The 15,343-nt window shown below is 45.8% G+C and overlaps 1 protein-coding gene across 1 annotated transcript in view; it reads left to right on the plus strand.

Moving 5' to 3' along the window:
• The first annotated feature begins 2,035 nt into the window (after window positions 1–2,035).
• LOC128343956 (uncharacterized) overlaps window positions 2,036–15,343 on the plus strand; it is a 30,514-nt gene continuing 17,206 nt past the window's right edge. Inside the window, exon 1 of the mRNA XM_053293395.1 lies at window positions 2,036–2,165. Coding sequence (XP_053149370.1) covers window positions 2,036–2,165 — 130 coding nt within the window. The remainder of the gene's footprint in view (window positions 2,166–15,343) is intronic.

Below are 15,343 nucleotides of genomic sequence, written 5' to 3' on the forward strand. Positions count from 1 at the left end.
TTTTGGATAACGGAATAGATTTTAATTTACAGAGTACTTATATAAACTTTGTTCAGCCTTCTTTGGGAAGTGCTGAACCGGCTCAGGCACCCACAGCCAAACCGATTTGGCAGGGCGGGAAGTGATTCCCTTAAGGAGCAGCTAAGCCGGTCCTTGGCTGCCACCCTGCCACTTTTCCGGGAGCGGCGCTCGCTCGATTTGCTGCATACAGCAACAGAGTACAGTCCTCAACAGAGCATTTGAAGAGCACAGTCAGAAGTCTTACCCTGGCACTGTTGTGCAAAGACTGCCTGCACCCTTCCCACTTATGACATTGGTCCGAAGAGGCAACTGCCATAAGCATTCCATGAATGGAAGGCTGAGGCGTCCCAAACATACTGGGGAAATCTCAGCTAGTCAGTTTCTCTTCTTATTACCTCACATTGTGAGGGTAAAGTACACAGAGAACCCTGGAGACAATTGCTTGGAGGAAGGGTGGGACTGAAATGTAACAAATAATTTTGAAACAGCATCCTTGTGCAACACCATAGCCATTGGAAATAATGCAGGTTAATGTTGCTGCTGGGTCTGAAGGAAAACTGTGACTCCACATATCCTTTCCTACACCATGCCAAACTAAAGTTGTGGTCTTCGCTAAAAAGCCAAAGTATTACAAATGGTGTATTAATGGTAATAGTATCCAACAAGTTAAATGTTTTAAATACTTGGGGGTAGTATTTAGGGATTTGCAAAACATCCTTAACATCCTTAAATAAAGGACCTGTTTCAAGCTCGGAACAAAACAACCCTGTTTTGATTCAAAACATTTTTATGTTTCAAACACCATTTTAGAGGCCTCCCCCCACTTATTGGTTTTCTGGCACAGGATTCTGATTGGCTTATGATCCTTTGGGGGTTTGGGAAAGGTTAAAAATGGGTTAAAGATCACCCACTTACCCATTACATTTGTGGGTTAGGTAGGACCTATCATGCCCTACCACACAGCCCACTTTGGTGTCCCTAGGAGCTACCCATTGGAAACAATGGGGTGTTTCGAGCTTCTCCATTGTTCCCTATGACCGAAACACTCAAAATGTTTCTAGGTTTGTTCTGTTGACACAACTGGGTCAACCGCTGTTTTAATGAAGTGTTTCGGCCGTCTGTGTTTTGTTTCAAGCTTGAAACAAAATGCAAAATCCATTCCGTCCATAGTGGTATTCCATGAACTTGATAAAAGATTAACACAGCGAGGGTATGCAATTCAAATAGTTTGGAGGAGTTGGGTTGCAATTCTGAGATTGTATCAGACCAATGGAGGTAAATTTGCACCTGCAGCTTTGAAATTATTTGAAGTCAAAGTTTTGTGTCAGCTTTTGTATGGGTCACAGTTTGGACCATATGGGAAGCTGACCCTCATAGATGATGTTCTTGAGAGCAGTGTTTCAGTTGGCTAATTAGGTATCAATGCTGCCCTTAGACTGGAGACAGGAATTCTTAGGAGTGAGTCTAGCAATTGGATTGCTATATGTAATTATTGCTTTAAGTTAATATTTCTCCCTAATGGATTAGCCCTTTCAACATTTATTGATAATTTTAATTCTAGCTGGAAGCTAGCCTTAAACACACAATTGAGAGTATGTGGAATAGCATCATGTTGTTGTTTAGGATGGGATAGGATCAAGCCAAGGCATTTGTTAAACAACATATTACTGTCATAAGTTGGCAAAATGAATCACCTCCCTTATAATTCTAACCCATTACAGAGCCTTTGCAATTATGAGATTTCATGTCCTTCCATCAAAAGTTATAGAGGAATGGATTAATAAAATATCCTATAGGTAATGTTTTTGCCTGAGCGGTGACAGAGTGTTAGAATCTTTAGGGCACATTTTATTATACTGAGTATTTTATAAAGATTATAGGAGGTCTTTGATTACTCCACTTTTGGTTGGCTTTCCAGGTCACTCAGACAAATTTTATTTTTGTTGGCTCCTCTCTGATAAACACTTAAGAGTTTTATGTATTTATCTGAATAGAAGACAACCCTGAAATTAAGATGACCTCCTTAAAATATTGCTTAAATATAGGTTATACTATTTACCCAAAAGAAAGAAGACCCTACATTGAAGATGACACCGCAATTTCTAACATCAAAGAACTTGGAAAAGACCTAGTCTTGGATTCAGGTAAATACAGTACATCTAACATTACTAAGTTTTGTGCTGCCGTATAAAACATGATACCAGTAGCCCTCATTATCCATGGTCCTGGCATCTGTGATTTCATGTATCCATGGACGGGCAATGATAACCCAAGATCGTTATACATGGTTGAAAAATTAGTAAGAATTTGCCTGTCCACCATTTCTGGGTGGCTGGAAATGACTTTCAAGGTCATTTCCAGCCACTGTTTTTGTGGTTCTTTTGTTTGATTGTTTTTTGTTTAAATCCCATTATTTTTCATGGGAAATTGACAGAATCGGGGGTTGTGGGGGCATTGCTGGAGAGATGGAGACCTAGTGAGCATGGTATGGCACTTTATTTCTATTATTTCTGTCTTTCTTAGCCTTCTTTGGCCTTTTTTTTCACCTCAAGGAATTCCCATTGCCTCAAGATCTCATTATCTGCATTTTCATTATCTGCGGTTGTAAGCTAGAACAGAACCCATGCAGATAATGAGGGTCACCTCAAAGATAAATTGTGATTGTATTAGATAAAGTCTGATACTTGCAAAGTATTTATAAAGTTGTGAAACAGAGTAGTATTATGTGATATAGGAGAGGAAGGAGAGGAGAGCTGGTCTTGTGGTAGCAAGCATGACTTGTCCCCATAGCTAAGCAGGGTCAGGGCCGGACTGGGGGCACTGAGAGGGTGCCGGAATGTATGTGGGGAGGGAGCCAGGTTTTGAGCAGAATAGGTAATTAAGAGTGAGAGTTGGGGCGCAGGGGCAACGCGTGGGTAGGTTGCACCGGGAATATGCCCTGTTGACCTATGGGCCAGTCCGAGCCTGAGCAGGGTCTGCCCTGGTTGCATCTGGTTGAAGCTGAATGGGAGACTTGATGTGTGAGCACTGCAAGATATTCCCCTCAGGGGATGAAGCTGCTCTGAGAAGAGCAGAAGGTTTCAAGTTCCTTCCCTGGCTTCTCCAAGATAGGGCTGAGAAAGATTCCTGCCTGCAACCTTGGAGAAGCTGCTGCCAGTCTGTGAAGACAATACTGAGCTAGACAGAACAATGGTCTGACTCAGTATATGGCAGTTTCCTATGTTCCTATATACATGGTTGGAGATTGTAATAAAGTTGATTTGATTTGATTATACCATGCCAGTCATTTCCCTTCTTATTTTGTATTTCCAATTATTTTGAAACAGCATCCCCCCAAATTTCCCAAAAGCAAAAGAGGAAAAGTGATTTACTTCATGATGGTATTGTAAAACTGGCATCCGCTTCTCAGTCCATTGCAGTTTTTAGAAAACAAGTAAAATCATGGCTCTTCACCCAGGCTTTTATATGCGATAACTGTTTTTTGCTGTTGCTGCTTTGTGTTTTTTGTGTTACTGGGGTGTGTGTGTGTGTGTGTGTGTGTGTGTGTGTGTGTGTGTATAGTTTTAATTATACTAAACTGTATTGGGATTATTTTAATGAAAAGCAGTATAGAAATCAAGCAATAAACAAACAAACAAACAACCCTGAGATTCTCTCTGGTAAATAGGGATGATTAGAATTTGTGTTATTAATATCTCACCAAGTAAACTCGCCACTATCTCTGTTACATGGCAAAGAATTTTCACGACCAAAAGAGCTCTAGAATCTTATTCTGTTACCTTTTGAGAGAGAACTCAAAATGTAGACATTAGCAGCTGAGATCAGAATTTTTCAAAAGCAAAATCAAACAACAAAGATAACTTACGGGAGGAAGTCATCAATGGGATCAGACCGAAATCTGTGTGTTGGATATACAGCTGTCCTCAAAGGTACAATTCCAGCAATGAGGTAATCCCCTCGTCCATAATAATTATTTTGATACATTCTTAAAACTGAGAGATCTTTACTTTCACTTAGAGGCCAAATGAAGGCCAAATGAACCAACAGTATTAGCAGGATCATATTAAGCATAAGCAAATTAACAGTCACCTAATTCAAGAGGCTTTATAACCAGTTAGAGCAATAGCAGATAAATCAGCTAAGAGATATTCACTTTTCTTGTAAGGCTCATCCTCATCCCTAATTTTACAAAGGAAGAGCCTTGACCTGGTTACAGACTGTGCTAATGGAGACACTCTCAAATATCAGCCTAACTCCAGACTGACATAATTCCCAGTCCTACCCTTCAGTAGCTCCAGGTATATTTATACAGTACTCTTCCCAAAGCTGATTTAATAGACTATCACTGATGCTGACTTGCATTGTTTTTATTATGAATCTCTGAAGTGACCTCTGGAAACTCCATGGGGCTTTGGTAGGAGCACAAATCAATCATTCCTATTTTGATAATTACAAGGAAAATAATAACCTCACCAGTGTTCCATAGTCTCTTTGCGGCTGCAGGTGCAGAGCAGAAGATAACATATTTGCAAAAGTCCAGCTGCAGTATGGCATTTTGTGCAATGCGCCAGGGGAGCTTACATGAATGCAGACTTTTAAAAAAGTTATTATTATTATTACATTTCTATCCCGCTCTTCCTCCAAGGAGCCCAGAGCGGTGTATTACATACTTGAGTTTCTCTTTCACAACAACCCTGTGAAGTAGGTTAGGGCGGCTGAGAGAGAAGTGACTGACCCAGAGTTACCCAGCTAGTATCATGGCTGAATGGGGATTTGAACTCGGGTCTCCCTGGTCCTAGTCCAGCACTCTAACCACTACACCACGCTGGCTCAGAAGAGGCAGGAGCATGGCTTTCATGTATGCTGCTTCATCACCCTGGCAAAGAGGTCTAGCCCAGCACTTTCTCCTCCATTTATGCCCCCCTCCACTTTCACTGCCCCCACCTCTTTATGAAAATTGAGTGAGCAAGGAGGTGGAGGTGCAGCCATTCAGCTGCCTGCTGGGCGCAATTAAGTTTGGAACTGAAATTTCTCAAAAGCAAAATTTATAAGAGAATTTGAAGGTTCCTCCAATGAGAAATGAAAATTAGAAGAGGACTTTCAGAATTCCTCTCAAGGGAAAATGACAGTTGAGGAGAATGAGAGAGTTCCTCTAAAGGGCAACATCTCCATATCCCAGGGCACAACCACTGCTGTCCCAGCCAAGAAGTCAGATAATGGATTGCAATGAGTATGTGGTGGAGATTGGGGGATGGCATTTGATGCTCCTTCAGGCACCAAAATACTATGGATGATGTCCATGTATTTCAACAGCGCTGGTCCCCGGGCCGGTTGAGCCTGCACTATGACCCCCATGTAAATGGTAAAGCCTGACAGCCAATTGTTCCAAGTCTTCTCGACCGGTTTGCGCTTGGTGGCCTCATGTTCCTTGCAGGATTCGCCCTCCTTGTGCTTGACCTCTGGCTCCCGAAACAATAGGCTAAATATGTCAACATATTCGCCCTTAAGTATCTTCTCCCACGTTGCTGGGAGCAGATGGTCTCCTAAAGGTATCCCCATGCCGCCATAGGGTGTGTGCTGCGCAGAAGGCATTATACCCATAGGATAAAAGCCTGACTGCCCTCCAGTGCTAGTGCCTGTAGTGGGAAGAGCCCCTGAAGGTGGTGTTAGCAGACCTGGAGCAGGCCTATTGCCCAGCCATACCTGTTCTGCTGCCCCTTGAAGGCCCGCCGAGACCCTGGAAAAGCCATGGGGATACCCAGTCCCCAAGGTTGTGTGTAAGGGGACCAGTATGAGGCTGGTCCCCAGCCCCCCCCATGGCAGGCATCGGCCAGGGAACAGGAGGCCACTGGCCAGTGCCGCCGGGGGGTGTCGGTGCTGCAGGCTCACCCAGTGCCAACGGGGCAGCTGGATCCACAGGTAACTGGTCCACTGGTAGAGTGGGAGGGGGAACCATCGGCGAAGGGAGCACTGGAACAGAATCTGCTGGCGATGAAGGCCTTGGAACTGCAGGCGAAGGCTGCCCTGGAACTGGACCACTAGGCGGAGGCACACCTGGATCACTCGGCTCTGTGGGAGGAAATGGACCCGCGGGGGCCCCGCCTTTCTCTAGCACACCCAACCTGTTGGAAAGAGACTTTAGCAACTGGGTCCTGGCAGAACCTCGAGTCCGACAAGGAACCTTGGGAGGCTACCCCCCCCCACCCCCGCACCAGATGGGCCAGCACCCTTATCAGAAGGAACAGCCTTGGCCTTTTCCAGTGCTTCCATCCTGTTGATCAGGCCCTGGATGAGCACCATTTCTTCGTCATGGGGGGGTGGGGGGGGCCTCTTGGGCTGCCAAATGGGCCGCCCCCCTTTCTTTTCCTTAGCTTTCCTGGGCATTAGAACACTCCCTGTCCTTGACTAAATAGGACTTCAGAGAATACAGCAAGGTGAATGAAGAAATCACCAAGCCAGCCCTTAAAGAGCAGAGAAACCCCCCAAACCTTAGTACCCAAGGGACAAGCATTCACCAAATCTCTGCCAAAACCAGTGTAAAAACGAACCTCCCAGCTACTGCAACAGCCCAAATGCCAACAGTGAGAGTTGCAATGCAAGGATGCTTCCCCAAACCCGCTATGGCCACCACCCAAAGGCCCCCAACAGGCAGGAAAAAACCCGCAACCAGGGGAAAGGGGGGGGGGGACAAACCAGGCCCCTGACGAACGGCCCACGCCACCGCAAGGGGCCACGAAGGGAAGGGGGGGGACGACACAAACCAAAAGGCTAAAGCCCTCAGGAGACCGGGCCCACGCCGCCAAAGGGGCCGAACGGCCGAGCGCCGTTCCGCCGGCCGGAATGCTGCTACCACCGCCGCGATGCCTCCTTCTGCAGCCTGCAGCAGACCTGAAGGCCCCGCCGAATGCGCCCACGCCCGCTGTCGGGCGACCCACCCGAACCGTGTTCTAGGAAGGAGCTCGCAACAGGAGCTCCTTCCTCGAAGAATGCCCAGGCCGAACTGAGGAGCCTGGGGCATGGATCGGCCGATCGCGGCCGAAACCACGCCCCCAAAACTAAAGGGGCCAATCGGCCCGCATCTTGGGCCTCATGCAGGGCAGGGCTTGGGACAAACTCCCTCCCCTCTGCACGAGGCCAAGGGGAGGGGGATTGTGGCTAGCCCAAATGGCTCCATCTCTATATAAGCAGAGGTGCTCACTTGTGGACTTGCAATATGTTCTGTCTGCAGCCCAGTCTGAATCCATGTATCCCACTAGTCTGAGATTGCTGCTTGCTGGAATCTCCAACACAAAGTGTGCAATGCCCTTTAAGCATCTTCCCAGTCCTTTGACTGCAATCCAGAGATTGGATCCGTGTTGTTTAAGTAATCTGTGAGTCTCTTGCATTGCATTTATATGGGCTGAAAGATTCCCTTCTTCTTCCAGCTGCATTTTTGCATGACCTTCCTCAAATCGTCGTGATGTGTACACACATAGGGGACACTTCCATCCACTTTGAGTCCACCACATACTGGGGCATCAAGGAGGTACGCTGCCACCCTGTGGGACCGATTTTAATGACAGTGCCGGTGGGAAAAATGTGCCCGGGGGGTGGGGGGGTGGGTAAGAGCACCTTCCCCAGTCTTTAAAGTTAGAAAGGATTACAAAAATTCCCCTTTCTCCCTTGCATAAGCAGAATGTACTTCTAACAATGGAAGGCTATCCTGGATGCTGCCTGTGTGTGGGTCTCCTCAGTCACGAGGTGAGCTGCATGGTTCATCAAGCACTGCAGGCATGATGTGTCAGCCCCCATTCTGACTTTAGTCCATGAGCCAGACTCATACATTTTGGCCATTGGTATCATCTCAGGGAACAAATGCTCATAGTGATTTTTGACCACAACTATCCTATTTTCCACACTTAGAGATGGAACAGCTTTCTCTGTGTTATCATCCCTTCTTGATCCCTCCCCCCAAACAATTAGAGTGAAATTACAGTCATTTTCGTGTAGAAGATAAGGTAAGGAGAGGGTAAGGGTTAAGGTCAGTGTTAAGGTAACAATGGTTGTACTCTCTCCATGGAATGGTCTTTGGAAGATATCAATTTTCATTTTCATTCCTCTGACAACACTGATCACATTTTATAGTAGTTTTTGTGTTTTTAAAACTTGTAAAACTGTTTAAAACACCCTTGCAAGTAAGGCTGCTGCAGTCCCAATGGTCAGGACAATAAAAGCATGACAACACACTGTAAGTTGAAACTATTGCATTGCTAACCTATTTTCCATCTCTAGGAGTGTGTAGACCTGTTGGAGATGGAGTTCCAGTGCATAGACCTTTTGCACCAACTATTCTAATGACCACTAGGGGCATTGCGAGTAGAGATGGTGAGTAAGGGTCTCCCTAACTGTTCTACCTGTCTCTACTCTATGACCCCTGATCAGATTCTTCCACACTTCCTGTGCTGAGTCACAATCCTTCCTTTCCTCCCTAGAGAGAAGATGGAAACATCTCTCTCCCTCCTCACCTATTCATTATGTAGTCCTTTAGATTAGGTTTAGATCTTTCCTATTCAAGTGTACTTAACCAATAAATAGTATTTAGTTCTACAAGGATCTCCATGTGTTTTATCTAAATAGCTGCAACAACGAAACCAACCTCTGCTACCTACTCTGTCACTGGAGTGTGTGCTCATTCCTTAGTGCTCTGCTGTTTTACCTACTGGGGGTAAAAATTAACCCCCAACAAGAGCATGACAAAAATAACAATGAGCATTTGTCCCTTCAGCTGGTACCAACCACCCAGCTGCAGGGCTGCCTGGTCCAGATGGTGAAAATAGTTGAAATCTGTTCAACAAAAAAGTCACTAAAAAGTTTCCATTTTGCATTTAAAAATTGCATAAAATTTACATATGTTATTTAGTATTATATCTGCATGCACTGCTAAAAGCAGGATAATTTGATAATAAATACAACTCACAGACCCCTTTCCCCACACAGTTCAAACACCAGCTTTCCTCTGACTGGATCACAGAACCCCATGGTGCATTTTAATCTCATTTGGCGGGGAGCATACCCCTTCTCCACTGTTCAACATTAGCCTCCCCTCCAGAGTGGTACCTATAGGGGAAGCATATGAGTGCCTCCTGCTGCCACACAACCAATGTTACACATGAGTAAGCCCATTGTCCCCAAAGGGCCTACTCAGGGTAACAGACGCTGAGTGATTTGAGCCATCCTGCAGCACTTGCAGCAGGATTGCTGGAATTCCGGACACCCCCTCCAACACAGAAATAATCGGAAGGGGTTTAAAATAGTTCTAAATCTGTGGTAAAAGTCCACATCTGGGAACCCTATGCAGCTGGTGCATGTACTACTTTGCAAAGAAGTTGGGGCATTGCAGGGGAGAGAATTGCAACAACTCACCCATACCTTCTCTTCCTCCCACCAGCCATTACTATCATGCTCACAACTTCAGATTTTCAAAGCAGAAGACACTGCTTCCCCCTCATCCTCATCTTAAAACACCATTGTTCTTAGAAACTATGCAGGTGATAGTTTCGATTCCATACCTGACTGCCTAATCTAAAGATTACTCAAACTTGGGTTTTCTAGACCACATCCTTGATTGATGATAACATCCTAACTGACCATGGCCTCCTATAGCAGCTTACGGTTTGTGTGTGTGTGTTTTTTTTCATGTTTCAGAGACCAGATCTTCTAACATAACTGCTCATAACTACTCATAAGGAAACCACTTTAAAAAGTAGCTTACTTCCTTTTGTGGTTTAAAAAAAATTAATTTCTGCTTCTGGAGTTTTGAGAAATAGCTGAGACTCAAGCAGTGATGAAAGGAAACTGTGTAGTGCTTCTACATAATGCTGGTGCAGAGTTGTGGAATGCAAGAAGGAGAGAGTTGTGGTATGCAAGGACAAGACAGTGGAGCTGAATCGGGAATATTAACGGTTTAATGAGGCAGAGATTATTTACAGAGAGGCAAGTGCAGACTGCTTTTCAGTGCTCTTGCCGCGGGCTGTTTGTTAGCCCACCTCTATGCAGGACTGGCATACAAGTAACTAAAGCCCCGTTCATAAGCTGGCATGGATCAAAGAATGGATCGACCAAAAACACCACAGATGGGTGTGGTGCTTCTGTGCGCTCTGATAGGTAAGTCGAACCAATGGATGGTTATAGTTTGAAAGATGCTTCTTTGGGAACAAAGTCGATCTAAACTCATTAGATGAGCTACCATTTTGTGGATGGGTTGGTGAGACTGGGAAGAGTTGCTTTATACTCCCAAAGTTGCTTTATACCTCCCTAAAAAGGCTCTGTGGGGAGAGCGGCCACCCACACGACTACCATCTCAATCACAGAGACAGTAGGGGCGGCAGGGATTGGGGGCTGCCCATCCCCCGGATGTCCCATAGTTTGGGAAACATACCAGCGGGGATTCGAACCGGCAAACTTCTGCTTGTTAGTCAAGCGTTTCAAATGCTGCCTTTCTGCACTGGGCATCACCCCACAATACCCCAGGGAACGACACAGCATCATGCTGCGTCCTTCCTCTGATCATTTCTGGCGGGGGTAGGGGGCGGATTGCCACTCCTCATAGTTACAGGGAGTTTCTTCCTTCCCCAGGACATTGTGGGACAATAATCAGTGGGCGGGGGGGGAAGTGCCATTTTAAAGTGTCGCCACATCAGCTAATGTATGTATGTATATATGTACGTATGAATGTAGTATATCTGTATACTGCCCCAAACTCATGTCTTTGGGTGATTGGCCAGTGGAAGAGAGAAAGAATCTGGTTTTTCAGTACAGGTAACCTCTCCCCATCCTATTGCATCTAATAAGTTTGATATATTTGATCGATTTGATGCAGCCCACCCCCTGCATCAGCATCATGGTGCATTAATTATCAGTATCTGGCCAAAACTGATTCCCATACTGATGATCAGCAATGTGCACAGCCCTAGTATTTTAATAATAACAATAATAATAATACCATTCACAAGTTAGAAACTGTGTGCTATACAGAAAAATTAGCGCACGGACATGCAAGTGATATAATAAGCTGAACCCAGCTGCAAACTGTAGCAGTAAAGGTGTAAACTCAATTACCTTCCAGGGAGCTAGCAGTTAATTTTATTTATATTTATATTTATATTTATATTTATATTTATATTTATATTTATATTTATATGTCGCCCTACTCCCAAAGGACTCAGGGCATCTTACAACAATAACATATAACAACACAATTATATAAATACATCTTACATAAGATCATAACCCCAATCCCATACAGTACTCAGTCCAACATAACATAGTAACCATGGATCACATAATCATTCTAAGACAAGCCATCTCAGCAACCGAACACCCGATGGAACATTTCAGTCTTACATGCCTTGCAGAAGGCCAACAGATCGTGGAGGGCTCTGATATTGTCCGGGAGATCATTCCATAGAGTCGGGGCCACTACTGAGAAGGCCCTGGCTCTTGTTGATTGCAGTCTAATATCTCTAGGGCCCGGGATCATCAAGGTATTATTTGTGGCCAATCTCAGGACCCGGTGAGGGACATAACTAACAAGGCAATCCTGGAGGTATGGAGGGCCCATACCATTTAGGGCTTTAAATGTTAGAGTTAGTACTTTAAACCTAACCAGGGCCTCAACCGGCAACCAGTGCAGCTGAAAGAGCAAAGGTGTCACATGTGCTCGCCAAGGCGCCTTAGTAAGGACCCTGGCTGCTGCCTTCTGGACCACTTGCAATCTTCGAGTTAGGCACAGTGGCAACCCCACATAAAGTGAGCTGCAGTAGTCTAACCTAGAGGTGACTGTTGCATAGATCACAGTGGCCAAATCCGGGGGGGACAGATAAGGGACTAGCCACCGAATTTGGTGCAACTGAAAAAAAGCCTTTTGGGCGACTTGCATGATCTGAGCCTACATATTCAAAGAGGCATCAATAATCACACCTAGACTCTTCACTGTGGGCTGAGGTGTTAAGCAGGCACTATCAAGGGTCGGTAATGGGAAACTCCCCTCTGACCTCTTCGGGCCCAACCACAGAACCTCAGTATTATCCGGATTAAGCCATAGACAACTTTGCTTCAGCCAGTCTGCGACTGCCTCCCAGCACTGGTCAGCTGGGCCATGGTGTCTTCGGCCCTGCCGTCCATCAGCAGAAAAAGCTGGGTGTCATCCGCATATTGATGGCACCCTAGCCCAAAACTCCTCAACAGCTTTGCTAAAGGCCACATATAAATATTGAACAGCAAGGGTGAGAGAATAGCCCCCTGAGGAATGCCACATGTTAATACATGACGTGAAGACTTCTAATCGCCCATTGCCACCATAGATTCCCAGTCTTGTAGGAAAGAACGCAGACACAACAGGGCCATGCTTCGAATCCCAGCATCAGCTACGTGGTGGATCAGAATATCATGGTCCACAGTGTCGAATGCTGCTGTAACATCTAACAGCAGCAGCAGTGCCAGCCCTCCCCTGTCAAGCTGGTGATGGAGATCATCAGCCAGGGCGACAAGGACCATTTCGACCCCACGCCCAGGCCGAAACCCAGACTGGAAGGGATCGAGAATCACTGCATCCTCCAAAAATGCCTGAAGTTGTATTGCTACCGCTCACTCTATCACCTTATCTAAAAAAGGTAAATTCGATACCGGGAGGTAGTTAACTGGCTCTGAGAGATCCAACAATGGCTTCTTCAAAAGTGGCCTAACCAATGCTTCCTTCAGCTCTACTGGGAAAATCCCCGTCTCTAGGGAAATGTTGATAATATTTCCAAGGGAGGTCTGCAACCCCTCCCGGGCGACCTTCACCAGCCAGGAGGGCCAAGGATCTAGGGGACATGTGGTAGGCTTCATAGCCATCAAAATATTTTCAATATCGGCCTCCGAGAGTTGGTTAAACTTTTCCAAAATTGGCCCAATAGATGACCACGGAGCCTCCAATTCCTTGATTGCATCAGAGGTAAGGGGAAGGTCTCGGCGGAGTAACAAGATTTTATTTGTGAAGAAGCCCTTAAAGGCCTCACAGCCAATGCTCAATTCTCTAACTTCATGATCTGTACCAGAAAAATTAGTCAGAGATCAAACTATCCCAAATACTTTAGCCGGCTGTGAGCTTGCGGATGTGATGGCAGCCCCAAAATACTCTTTTTTCACGTCCCTCAACGCTACCTCATAGCACCTCATAAATAATCTATAAGATGTTCTCATCACTTCATCCTGGGTTCCCTTCCAGCCCCGCTCTAATTGTCTGAGATGCCTTTTCATCTCCCTCAACTCCGGGGTATACCACGGAGCTGGGTTCCAGGGACATCTCAGAAGATGCCGCGGTGCAATCGTATCAATAGCCTCAGAGAGCCGGCTATTCCATTCGGCGACTAGGGCATCTAACGAATCATCAAGGGGCATTGGATCCCTTAAAGTGTGCTGCAATTTCAGCGGGTCCATCAATCTCCTTGGGCAAACATAGACCTGCCTTCCCTCTGAACGAGGCAGGGGTTTAACCCTGCTGTGCCTTCAAGGTATAATGGTCTGACCATGGCACCCTCTCAATTGAAAAAGGATACACCTCTAACCCCATCCCAAAAACCAGATCTAAGGTATGACCCAATTGATGGGTAGGACCCGTAACAAATTGCGAGAGGACGTCATAGCTGGCACTAACTCCTGTGCCTGAGTAGAGAGTGGATCATCGACGTGCACATTGAAATCACCGAGAACTAAAAGCCTCAGGTTCTTCAGAGCCCACCCCACTGCTGCCTCCATCAGACTGTGCAAAGCTTCTGGCGGTGCATTAGGTGGTCGGTACACCACCCAAATAACTAGGCTCTCAGCAATGTCCCACTTTAAACCCACACAATCAACTCCTGGGATCTCGGGGGGCAGGGAGTTCGCTATAAGAATAATCTTCTCAAATAAGTGCAGCGACACACACCCCTGACCCCTGGCCCACGACTGATGTAGAACTTTAAACCCAGGTGGGGTTAATTCAATAAGGGCAACTGTCTCGCCTTCCCTCACCCAGGTCTCAGTTAAAAACGCCAGATCAACACCTGCCTCCACAAAATATGTTTGCAAGGTATTGGTCTTATTAATGATGGATCTGGCATTACATAACATCAATGTTGGGTGTATCCACTCCTCTCTCCCATTCTCCTTCAAAACAGAGCGAAGGTTAGAGAAGTTCCGAGCCTGTGAATATCTGAGGGCCCTACTCCTTGATATTCTTCACCTATTACCATATCCCCTTTTCCCTACCATTGTCCGAATCCTCCACCTCCCTTCATTAACCGCTAATCCTCCATCTCTCACCCCCTTTCTCTTCACCAATATAAAACCCAATTCCATCCCCAGGACCTAGCACTAACCAACACTCCCAACAGTACTACAGCCACAATTAGGCAACAGGCAACAACCTCTGGGTAATACACAAGAATAGTTAATAAGGAAGTAAGCAGACAGCAACAGATGACAGCAGCAACAAAAGAACACAGCAGACAAGCATTGCTCCACCATGTGCCAGGCAAAGATTAACGATCTTCTCCTCTAGTAGAAATCACTGCCACGATCCAAGCAGCAGTGCTCTCCAATATGACTAAAAAAGGAATAGATTGATGGCTTGTAAGGAACTATCCAAGCACTTCAGCAAAGGCTCCAGTTCTGTCCGATGTTCCCGGATGACGATCAACAGCTGCCACCAAACCACGATGGTAATCTTAGAGGTAACAAGTGGTATTAAAAACGATGATCCTGGGTAGCAGGTAAACTGAATTGGTGGGCAATCACCGTAACAGCAGCAGGGAGGGAAGAACGCCAGCCGTCGAAGCGTCAGCTCTCACCTTAAACGCTAGACTGCTGGCTAAATAGCCCCATGCTCCATCAAAAGATAGTCACAGCCGAGCCATTAGTCGTCACAATAGCCTGGGAGAAACAATAGCCGGGGAACTGTTCGGTTATATCCTCTGAGTCTAAATTCTGCCAACACTCATGATAATCACCGCAGGACGGTAGCCAGTCTACAGTTAACAGTTGCTTTGTTGGCAGTTTGTCGCAGAAATGAGATATAACCAAACTTCTCAAGGTCTCTAAGTCACTATCTCCTCATAGTCAGCAGCTACACCACACGTACAACAGCTGCCGAGTCTCCTCCGTTGTGTCGAGAAAGCTGGTCTTATCTTATCTTTTAGTAGGCTCAGTGCCAATAAAGCTCATCCATGGTTGCAATCCCATTAGTAGCACTGAAATTAAAAATAACAGGACTGGGCAATCAAATCAAAACAAAACAAAGCAACAGAGTAAATTCCTATCGCTC

Source organism: Hemicordylus capensis, chromosome 2 (assembly GCF_027244095.1).
Source record: "Hemicordylus capensis ecotype Gifberg chromosome 2, rHemCap1.1.pri, whole genome shotgun sequence".
Lineage (NCBI taxonomy): Eukaryota > Metazoa > Chordata > Lepidosauria > Squamata > Cordylidae > Hemicordylus > Hemicordylus capensis.